General features: G+C 40.2%; 1 protein-coding gene across 1 annotated transcript; it reads right to left on the minus strand.

The window, feature by feature from the left end:
* Positions 1 to 984: 984 nt before the first annotated feature.
* On the minus strand, positions 985 to 6,776 carry LLPH (LLP homolog, long-term synaptic facilitation factor). The gene is made up of 3 exons (XM_006066452.3): positions 6,622 to 6,776; positions 4,548 to 4,758; positions 985 to 1,345 (listed from the first exon to the last, which is right to left on the minus strand). The coding sequence occupies exons 2-3, from the start codon at positions 4,750 to 4,752 to the stop codon at positions 1,167 to 1,169; spliced, it is 384 nt and encodes a 127-aa protein (XP_006066514.1). The 5' UTR covers positions 4,753 to 4,758; positions 6,622 to 6,776; the 3' UTR covers positions 985 to 1,166.
* Positions 6,777 to 12,234: the final 5,458 nt, after the last annotated feature.

Consider the following 12,234-nt stretch of genomic DNA (forward strand, 5'->3'; position numbering starts at 1 on the left):
AGTACCATATTTGTGTCCTTATGATTAAGTGACTATTCTAATAGGTCTCACTTTTAACTTGGTTTTCCTGAGAAGCTAACAGCCTCTTCTGAGTTCACCCATGAGGGTGAACACCTTGCCTTGTTCCCTGGGTCCCTAACACCTGGAAGTCTGCTAGATTTCTACACTACCACATATGCAGACCTCATTTTATTGTGCTCTGCACATAACCTTTTTTTTTTTAAACAAACTGAAGGTTTGTGGCAACCCTCTGTCAAATAAGCCTATCAGTGCCATTTTCCCAACAGCATTATTTTTTTAAGTTATAGACATATATTTTAACATAAAAGGCTGCTGCAAAATAGACTAGTATAAACATAATTTTTATATGCACTAGCAAACCAAACAACTCATGTGGTTCCCTTTATTGTGGTGGTTTGGAACAATGTGCAGTATCTCCAAGATATGCTGTCCTAAGCTAATATTTTCTTTGAATCTTCAAGAATGTAGCACTTTCAAAACTGATGTGACCATGTAATGTATTTTTTTCACAACACATCCAGAAAATCTGAGAACTATACTCTGAGAATAATATAAAAACTGAAGAACATTAACCTAGTTCCCAGGATGTTTAAATCTTCTGAAAAGATGGAACACACTAACTTGTACATGTTAATATTCTACCTAAAAATTTAAGATTTTTTAAAAATTAAAGAATCTGGTCTTCTCTACTACTAGGAAACCTTAATGATATATGAAAGAACAGTTCTTTAGGATCTGGATGTATCTTTTATTCTGAATTATACAAAATCAAAACTCCAAATAAGTATATTTTTCAAGTTATACAACAATTTACTTTAAATCTGAGTTATCTCAAATTTGTCAGTATGATGTCATATTTTACTTTTTCTAAAATCGAATGATTACAACTGCATTAACACTTGAGAGAATTCTGATGTCTGATAATCCCCACATACAGGACAACATTCAGTGGAAATATAAGTGTACTTTCACTCATCAAATAAAATATTTTATTCAAGTTACCAAATTTGAGGAGTTATGTTGGGCTTGAAGAAAAAGGCCAAGTTAAAAAATGGAAATAAACTTTTCATTTGGTGGAAGCTGAAATCCATGTATACATTTAATCAAAGATTTGTCTCATGTTGCATTTTTCAAGTTTTTAGAGTCTACCAGGTCAAACCCTTTGCTGCCTTCATGGCTTTTACTTTGCTTTTTCCCTTCTTTCTCTCTCGCTTTGCTTTCAGCCTTTTCCTTTGCCTCTGGTTCATCCATATGGGGTACTGCCCATGCTGATCTAGAAGAGTCTTTTTGTTTCTCTTAATATCAGTCTCCATTTTCATGTCATCTGAATAAAAAATGGAAAAACTATTAATACTCACAAAGGAAGAAACAGCCCCACGTAAAGCACATTAATGTAATGAGGACAGCGAATTTAAAAGTGGCATGCAACTACAAAAGCAAAAAAAAATACACATCCTTTATTTGTGCAATGCTCTTTGACTAATACTCAAAACACTCCTTACAGCACATTCAGGAGAATCACACACATGCCATGTGTTCCCACAACCATGAAAGACATAGAAACTATCTGTGAGGAACTAGAAACATCATCTATTTAATCACTAAGAAACTTTCTAAAGAAGGTTGGTATGCAATCCAATCAAAAAAAAGGCAAAGTCTGAAAGGGACATTTTTCCAAAGAAATACACATGGCCAATAAGCACATGAAAAGGTGTTCACATTGCTAATTATTAGAGAAATGCAGATCAAAACTACAGTGAGGTACCACCTCACACTGGTCAGAATGGTCATCATTAAAAAGTCTACAAATAATGCTGGAGGGAGTGTGGAGAAAAGGGAGCCCTCCTACACTGGTGGTAGGAATTGGGGCAGCCACTGTGGAAAACAGTATGGAGGTTCCTCAGAAAACTAAAAATAGAATTACCATATAATACAGCAATCCACTCCTGGGCATATGTCCAGACAAAACTATAATTGAAAAAGATACAAGCACCTTTATGTTTGCAGCAGCACTATTTACAGTAGCAAAGACATGGAAAGAACCTAAATGTCCATCAACAGATGAATGGATAAAGAAGATGTGGCACATACATACAATTGAAAACTACGCAGCCATAAAAAAAGAATGAAATAATGCCATGTGCAGCAATATGGATACAACCAGAGATTATCATACTAAGTGAAGTAAGTCAGATGGAGAAAGACATATAACATGATATCACTCAGGAGTGAACTCTAAAATATGACAAAAATGAATCTATCTATAAAACTGAAACAGAATCAGGGCTATTGAGAATAAACTGGTGGTTGCCAAGGGGGAGGGCAATGGGAGAGGGCTAGATTGGGAGTTTGGGATTAGCAGATACAAACACATATATATAGAATGGCTAATCAACAAGGTCCTACTGTATAGCATAGGGAATTATATTCAACATCCTGTGATAAACCACAAAGGAAAAGAATATGAATAAGAATGTGTGTGTGTGTATATATATATATATATATATAACACTTTTGCTATATAGCAGTAATTAACATAACATTGTAATTAAACTATACTTCAATAAAAAATAAATTTTAAAAAAGAGAACGCTTACGATTGTCCTTACGATAGTAAAAGTTAAATAGGAAACATTTAGGAGATACGGATTTGAATTACTGCATTAGAGGTTAAGTACATGGTTCTGAAAACGTGAGTTAAAAGAACACTTCTCAGATTAGTTACTTTCTTGAGCTAACTAAAATAGTTGCGTCAATAAGAAGTACACTCACCCTTCTAACAGACAGGCCTTAAGAAGAAAATAAACTATTAGGAATGACTGGTCACTTTCAATGAAGTGTACCTGGAAGAGGTACAGTAGCAAGCAGCAAGCTTCTGATGACAGAGGCCTGATACCCTGGGGCTGCCACACTTCTTTATCCAGGTCACACTCAAGGTATCCAGCTCTTCTAACAGGAAGATCAGCACAGCAATGCTGTGGTCCACCTATCACCAACCTTATTTATCGTGGAGGACATGTCCAGAATGTCCTCCTCTGGAAACTCACCAGAGTTCTGTGAACTCTGCTACCTGACATTAGATTAGTTCATTTGTCTGGTTTACTGTCTGTCTCCTCCAATGTGATGTGAATCCCATTAGGATGGAGACCATTTCTGTTATTCATCATTGTTGCCTCAGGACCTAGAACAGTGCCTGATATACATTAGCCATTCAATAACTGGTCAGTGAATGTTTATTCTGGGTGCTGTTCTAGGTTCTAGGGATACAATGGTCCAAATAAGCTTTGCCCTCATGGACTTCTCAATGGTCTGTTGAGGGGAGAATAACAAAGCAAACTTCAGCCTGTGGTTAGAGCCTTTTCAAAGGGAAGTATTGAAATGAGATTAAGTAGGACCAGGCAGGCTGTGGTAAACACATGGAAAGATAATGAGGTGATTTAAGCATGGGAGTGACATAATTGGTTTATATCCCGAAAAGATTATACTGGGTGATGTGACAAAAATGAATCAGAAATGAGAAAAAGCTGAGATAGAAGTAAAATGGCTACTACTGTGGTTCAGGCAAGAGATAACTGTCATTAAAGTAAAAGCGTGAAAGCAGAAGAAAAATGGATAGATTCCTAATGTATTTTGGAGATAGTCAAGATGTGCTGATGGTTTACAGGTGGGTGATAAAGGAAAGAGAGACCAGGGATAATGACTACTATATAGAGACATTATATACACATATCATACATAATATACATATAATACATATATAATATATATATTATGTATAATACATATACATATTATATAATGACACATATACAGCCTCCAACTTCAGACTATATTAAAACACAGAGCACCCAGAATCTGTCAAAATCTAATACAGGGCAACAGATCTTTAAGGTAGTAAGGACAGAGGACTCTCAGAATGGAAGCTAGATCATGCAAAGGGTAAAATGAGGAGACCTCCTTCTATCCTGCCTAGTTCTTGATGCCTGTGTACCCTTCCAACAAGTGTGTGTCTAGGTTTGCCTATTCCCATAGTACTGTCTATTTCTGAGACACTTAGGGTATTGTAATGGCTTCCCTAGTGGCTCAGACAGTAAAGCATCTGCCCACAATGCGGGTAGACCTGGGTTCGATACCTGGGTTAGATTCCTGGGTTGGGAAGATCCCCTGAAGAAGGAAATGGCAACCCATTCCAGTACCTTTGCCTGGAAAATCCCATGGACGGGAGAGCCTGGTAGGCTACAGTCCATGGGGTCACAAAGAGTCGGACCTGACTAAGTGACTTCACTTCACCTAGGCTATTGTATAAGCACCAAAGGCTCTGAATAATCCAAAACATGCTTATTCACATGAACTGGCTTTAAAATAGCTTAGCATAGAATCTCCAGTAGCACCTACAAAGAATTATGTGGTATGGCAGGTTTGTAGAGAAGCAAGTGTGAGAAAGAATGGAAGATAGGTGAAAAGGAAAAAGTCACAAAGGGAAGTTTGATATAATTAAAAAAAAATGTTTTTAAACATAATCTCACCTGTTTCATCCTTCACCACACACTGCGTTTTCTCTTGACAATGTCTGGGTTCCACCACAGTTGCTATCTCTTGAACATCTTTCATTAAAACATCACCATCTATTTTAAGAATACTTTTAAGTCTGCTGAGCTCCTTTGGGGCATTCTTTTTTCTCTTTTCAGCACGCATCTTCCTTTTCCACTTACTCCGTAAACTTTTAGCCATTTTTACCTGGAAAGTTCACAAAACATTTTCAAAAGCAACTATTTACTATTAAAAAAAAAAAGGCAAATCTTTGGAAAACCAAGTCAAAAGGTATCTCTGCACCACATGAACAATTGGAAAGTAAACTCTTCACTTTGTTCATGGATTATGATGGCATAATGTGCAAATTATGTGAGGATCAATAAGGCATATACAGCCACTAAATAACAATTAAAAACACCAAATCTGACAGCCACTAAATAACACAAATACCAAACCAAACTCCCTGTGGCCACTGGCACACTGTACTGTATGTCAGCCAATTCTGAAAGCTCCTATAGCTTCCATACGAGATGCAGAAATTTAACCATATATGATGTAGAAATTTAATTTCCTCCAAAACACGAAGAGCACCATCTCCTTACATTCATGTAACAACTTATATTTTATAAATCTTTTAACTGCATCTTGATTTCTCCCAAACCTACAAGTGATCTTACCCACCCCAATTTTCCTCATTATCCACCCTTTTAAGTCAATCTAGGTATTTCAAGGGCTTCCCTTGTATCTCAGCTGATAGAGAGTCTGCCTGCAATGCAGGAGACACGGGTTTGATCCCTGGGTCAGGAAGATTCCCTGGAGAAGGAAATGGCAACCCATAATATTCTTGCCTGGAGAATCCCAAGGACAGAGGAGCCTGGCAGTCTACAGTCCATGGGGTCGCAAGAGTAGGACATGACTTAGTGACTAAACCAGCAGGTATTTCAAACTTGTATATTTCTATTCTTGATTTCTCTCCACCCTTTAGTCCCAGCCTGTCCCCCACAGAGTAGTCAATGTGAGCTTTTAAAAAACTTGAAGGGCATATACAGTCTTTCTTGAAATTAACGATTTTCCACCTCACATATTCAAGATCTACAAGGTTATTTATGATCTGGCTTCTGCCTCTTTCAACTCCTATCTTCTATGCTCCACCCCTCCACAATTACATCTGAGAATAGCCCCATTAAAGACAACCAAGGGACAGTGTGGGAATGTGATGAGGGCTGGGAAGTGATTGCAGGGATTATTGAGTTTAGAGGGAAACTTGTAGGTATGACTTATAACCTCATCTTAATTGTGCCTTGTGTGTATATATATTTCAAAATATTCTATACACTTTAAATATGTGTAGTTTGTTGTGCTAATTACACATCAATAAAGCAGTTAAATAAATGACATTTTGAAAAAAAAAAGAGAGAAATGTCCAAATGACGTTGAGTTCAGTATCTTTACATTTGCCCTTCTTTTGCCTAGGAACTAATCCTTCAGTACCTCGGAAAGGGTTTTTCTGACCTCTGTAAGCTCGCCGCCTTTTATTCTCTATATCATTCTTTTCTTCTTAATACGTTTTACAATCTAAAATTAAGTTTATTTTCTGTCATTCCCGGTGGTCTATGGGCTCCACGAAGGCAGTGGATAAATAGATCTTGTTCACTGCTGGATCCCCCAGTGCCTAGCGCTGTGCACATAGTAAAGCTTAAGTAAACACTCGTTGAACGGATGACTGGCGGAGTTATCATTTCTGGACGCCAGCAATCACAAACTAACTCTGTCTTCTTGTGTACAACTCAAACCCTGCGAGGGGCAGGAAGAAAAAGGTTACGGAACACAACTCTGAGGGCCGAGGTTAACCTGAGCTGGGCTGAAGGAGGAATCCACTTCCCACAGAGCACTGGGAAGCCCGACCAGAGCCGCCAAGACGACGCGAGACGCTAGGAGAGGCCTGCCTTTCTGGACAGGGCTCAAGCTTGCCCAGAGAGGGACAAGGTTTAAGAGGAACGCTCCATTAGCGGCGGAATCAAGTACCACGGCCCACGCCTCACTGAAGCCACGCGGTAAAGAACCCACCTGCGAAAACCCAGGAATTCAAATAACGCACGATGCTCACGCCGCCGGATTCTCTGCACTTCCGCCTTCCGGCCAACCCGCTCCTCTGGCCCGCCCCTCCCGGGTGGCGCGCTGCTTGCCGGGAGCCAAAATGTCCCGGATGTCTTAGAGAGGTGGGGTCCTCTAGAGTCCCAAGCTGACGCGCTTCCTGATTTTTGGATAGGTTGTGTACCTGGAGCTGGGCTCCTCCCAGATAGATTCTGAAGTTGGTTGTGGAGAGTGCGACGGAGTGCCCGAGTCAAGGGTTCTTGACACGAGCTAGGCCTACGTCCTGAGCATGAGCGGGATAGCCCTGACACTAACCCACGGAGGGATAACCGCCAGACGACTGTGCCCGTCAGTTAGGGAGCTCAGAGCTGACCTTTAGGTTTCCTGTCACGCCTCCCCGTTCGCAGGACCTTCACCACTGTCACCTGTTCTTCTAGATGCCAAATTAAGATCTTTATTTGCAGCCTTAAACTTCCCCATCCCAGCTGATGGCTTCATCGTTGTACACATGTCAAAACTTGTCAAACTTTATCTTTAAATACGAGCAATTCATTGTATGTCAGTTATACTTCAAAGCTGTTACCAAAAACCCCCTTTTCATCCCAAATACAAGTTCAAAGGGTAAAATGATCAAACTAATTCAGTTCAACTCACGTTTACCTGACTCATCACTTACCGTATACCAGACACCGTGCTTAGCCTAGGACACTTGGCATACGTGGTGGTCACATTGATCACAACCACTTCTTTTTATGATTGCTTTACATGTGTTTCTGATAGTATTGGCTTTGGAACCGTACAGGTTTGTGGTATTTATGGTTCTAACACTTTTTGTGAGTGACATGAGTATGTCAGAGCCTGGACTTCCTTATCTATAGAATGAAGCTAATACAACCTAATAATCCAAGGTAGGGGATATAAGAGTTCAGCAAATGGCCACTCTTATCATTTTTACATAATAAATTCAAACATGGCCAGGACTATTTGCCAACAGTATTTTCTAGAGATTTACAACATATACCTAAAACCAGGAAATAAATTCTATAATCATAGCCTAGTAAACTCCTGTCAGGTTACTTCTAAGAGTTCTAAGAATTTATGGGTACCTTTTTTCTTTAAATTTGCACCCTTGAAGAAACTGTGCATCATATGGAAGTTACTAAACTCCATATGAATACAGCAAGTTTTTTTTTATGGAACAGAAGCTGGAAAAAGCTCATGACATATGGTATTTTTTTTAAAAAAAGCTTGAAAAACTTGATTTCTTTAGAGATTAAATTCCTTTACAGCAACTGAATTTCTATTATAAAGTTAACTATATATTAGATCTTAGCCACCTCTCCCAAAAATAATGTTCACATTGCATTTTAAATTAGAGCTCACTTTCAGACAGTCCAAATTGACAGCACCTTGCTTAACATACCTGGCCAAGACTTTTGAATAGATACTTGGCACAAAAAAAAATTTTTTTAAAGCCTATCTTATGAAAATGTCATGGTGTTAAATATATGCCATAATTCTGCACAACTGGTTCTTTAAAAGGTTGAATCCTAGATTGCATTGAGCTTCCCTGGTGGATCAGCTGGTAAAGAATCCGCCTGCAATGTGAGAGACCTGGGTTTAATCCCTGGGTTGGGAAGATTCCCTGGAAAAGGGAATGGCTACCAGCTTCAGTATTCTGGTCTTGAAAATTCCATGGATTATCCACGGGGTCACAGAGTTGGACATGACTGAACGACTTTCACTTTCACTAGACTGCATTATTGAGGGCAAAAAATTTTTTTAACATGTTCCTCATCAGTTCATATAAAAGCAGTTCCAACAGAAGAGTTAAATGGCCTTGGTATACTTAAAAATCTTTAATTCATTCCCTCATTCAGACATTTGAGTATGCATTCTGTGACAGGCACTGTGCTGGCTATATGAAGATGCTGCTGCTGCTGCTAAGTCTCTTCAGTTGTGTACGACTCTGTGCGACCCCATAGACGGCAGCCCACTAGGCTCCTCTGTCCCTGGGATTCTCCAGGCAAGAACACTGGAGCGGGTTGCCATTTCCTTCTCCAATGCATGAAAGGGAAAAGTGAAAGTGAAGTCGCTCTAGCAACCCCATGGACTGCAGCCCACCAGGCTCCTCTATGGGATTTTCCAGGCAGGAGTACTGGAGTGGGTTGCCATTGACTTCTCTGATACAATGATGGGAACCAAACTACTGTCTTTAGGAAACTTTAACCTCTGATGTGATAATGCTTAAGGATCAAACTGGATATTGCTTCAGCTCCATTACAGAGCCAGAAGGAGCCTATCGGATGGGAGGCACTTGAATACCTGGCAAGCAAAATGGTTTCCCATCTTAAAACCATGTTACACCACCACCTAATGGTGCCTCTACAGTCAGACCTTACCCACGGAACTCCTGCTCTGGCTGTCATACCTGGATAAAAGCCAGGTGTGAGATCTGCAGAAAAGAAATGAACGTGGGCAAAAGGGCCTATTGTGCTTTTTTCCCCCAAATTATACGCAATAAAAACAGTTCTCAGATACTGCTCTTTCCTATTTTCCTCCTACTTCCCCGCTGTACTTTGTACATTCAGGTGCCTGTCACTCGGTCAAAGTCCTGCTAATTCTACTTTCTTATTCTTTGTGCAGTCTGCGTATTTTCACCTTTATTACACTAATAAACCGAGGTTGCATATGCCCTTTTATCCAACAATTCTACTGCTAGGTATATTCCCTACCTAGGCAAACTCTCGTATCTATGCACATTGGGGGAAATACAGGGATGTACATGGCAATACTGATTGTGATAGTAAAAACGGAGGAGCCATATAAAGTTCATTGATGCAATAATAAATGATAGAGCGCTGATGAACTATGAATGGAGGTATGTGACACTGTACAGGAGACAGGAATCAAGACCATCTTCAAGAAAAAGAAATGGAAAAAAGCAAACTGTCTGAGGCGGCCTTACAAGTAGCTGTGAAAACAAGGGAAGCGAAAAGCAAGAGAAAAGGAAAGATATATCCATTTGAATGCAGAGTTCCAAAGAATAGCAAGGAGAGAAAAGAAAGCCTTCCTCAGCGATCAATGCACAGAAATAGAGGAAAACAATAGAATGGGAAAGACTAGAGATCACATCAAGAAAACTAGAGACACCAAGGAAACATTTCATGCAAAGATGGGCTCGATAAAGGACAGAAATGGTAGGGACCTAACAGAAGCAGAAGATATTAAGAAGAGGTGGCAAGAATACACAGGAGAACTGTACAAAAAAGATCTTCACGACCAGATAATGATGATGGTGATTATCATGATCACTCACCTAGAACCACACATCCTGGAATGTGAAGTCAAGTGGGCCTTAGGATGCATCACTACTAACAAAGCTAGTGGAGGTGATGGAATTCCACTTGAGCTATTTCAAATCCTGAAAGATGCTGCTGTGAGCTGCAATATGCCAGCAAATTTGGGAAACTCAGCAGTGGCCACAGGACTGGAAAAGGTCAGTTTTTATTCCAATCCCAAAGAATGCTCAAACTACCACACAGTTGCACTCATCTCACACGCTAGTAGGAGAAGGAGATGGCACCCCACTCCAGGACTCTTGCCTGGAAAATCCCATGGACGGAGGAGCCTGCTAGGCTACAGTCCATGGGGCTACTAAGAGTCGGACACGACTGAGCAACTTCACTTTCACTTTTCACTTTCATGCATTGGAGAAGGAAATGGCAACCCACTCCAGTGTTCTTGCCTGGAGAATTCCAGGGATAGAGAAGCCTGGTGGGCTTCTGTCTTTGGGGTCGCATAGAGTCGGACACGACTGACGCGACTTAGCAGCAGCAGCACACGCTAATAAAGTAATGCTTAAAATTCTCCAAGCCAAGCTTCAGCAATAAGTGAACCATGAACTTCCAAATGTTCAAGCTGGTTTTAGAAAAAAAGTGAAGAGAATTCCAGAAACTCTATTTCTGCTTTATTGACTATGCCAAAGTTTTTGACTGTGTGGATCACAATAAACTGTGGAAAATTCTGAAAGAGATGGGCATACCACCTGACCTGCCTCTTGAGAAACCTGTATGCAGGTCAGGAAGCAACAGTTAGAACTGGACATGGAACAGACTGGTTCCAAATAGGAAAAGGAGTACGTCACGGCTATATATTGTCACGCTGCTTATTTAACTTATATGCAGAGTACATCATGAGAAACGCTGGGCTGGAAGAAGCACAAGCTGGAAATCAAGAATGCCGGGAGTAATATCAATAACCTCAGATATGCAGATGACACCACCCTTAATGCAGAAAGTGAAGAACTAAAGAGCCTCTTGATGAAAGTGAAAAAGGAGAGTGAAAAAGTTGGCTTAAAACTCATCCTTCAGAAGACTAAGATCATGGCATCTGGTCCCATCACTTCATGGCATATAGGTGGGGAAACAGTGGAAACAGTGGCTGACTTTATTTTTCTGGGCTCCAAAATCACTGCAGATGGTAATTCCAGCCATGAAATTAAAAGATGCTTACTCCTTGGAAGGAAAGTTACGACCGACCTAGATAGCATATTAAAAAGCAGAGACATTACTTTGTCAACAAAGGTTCGTCTAGTCAAGGCTATGGTTTTTCCAGTGGTCAAATGTGGATGTGAGAGTTGGACTGTGAAGAAAGCTAAGCACAGAAAAACTGATGCTTTTGAACTGTGGTGTTGGAGAAGACTCTTGAGAGTCCCTTGGACTGCAAGGAGATCCAACCTGTCCATCCTAAAGGAGATCAGTCCTGGGTGTTCATTGGAAGGACTGATGTTGAAGCTGAAACTCCAATAAGAGCTGACTCATTTGAAAAGACCCTGATGCTGGGAAGGATTGAGAGCAGGAGGAGAAGGGGACAACAGAGGATGAGATGGCTGGATGGCATCACTGACTCGATGGACATGGGTTTGGGTGGACTCCAGGAGCTGGTGATGTGCTGTAGTTCATGGGGTCGCAAAGAGTTGGACACGACTGAGCGACTGAACTCAACGGATGGTTGTTTTTACAAAATATAACTACACCAGTGGTTAAAAACTGTATTTCCCAAACCAAACAATGATTTGCTGGGTAAAAAGAAAAAATAAATGACCTTGTTACAGAGTGAAGTAAGTCAGAAAGAGAAAAACAAGTATCATATTTTAATACATATATATGCAATCTATATGGTTCTGGTACTGCTGAACCTATCTGCAGGGCAGGAACAGAGATGCAGACATAGAGAATGGACTTGTGAAAACAATGGGGAAAGAGAGGGTGGGATGAATTGAGAGTAGTGCTGACATACACACTACCATGTGTAAAAGAGATAGCTAGTAGGAAGCTGCTGTGTAACACGGGGAGCTCAGCTCAGTGCTCTGTGATGAGCTACAGGGGTGAGAAGGAGGCCCAGGAGGGAGGGGAGAGATATATATATAGTTATAGAAACCAACACAACATTGTAAAACAATTATCCTCCAATTAAAAATAAATTTTAAAAAACGGTATTGTTTTACATTTTTTAAATGTCATTATCTGCATTTGCTTATTTATTATCTTTAGTCACAATTCAGTACATTCTCCCTTTTGACCA

This window comes from Bubalus bubalis, chromosome 4, assembly GCF_019923935.1.
Source record: "Bubalus bubalis isolate 160015118507 breed Murrah chromosome 4, NDDB_SH_1, whole genome shotgun sequence".
Classification (NCBI taxonomy): domain Eukaryota; kingdom Metazoa; phylum Chordata; class Mammalia; order Artiodactyla; family Bovidae; genus Bubalus; species Bubalus bubalis.

Excerpts from the sequence above, each read along its gene's own strand:
- LLPH (XM_006066452.3), bottom strand. The coding sequence starts at position 4,752 with ATGGCTAAAAGTTTACGGAGTAAGTGGAAAAGGAAGATGCGTGCTGAA. Across the intron at positions 1,346-4,547 it reads TGTGGTGAAGGATGAAACAG|ATGACATGAAAATGGAGACT; the intron begins GTGAGATTATGT and ends TTTTTTATTCAG.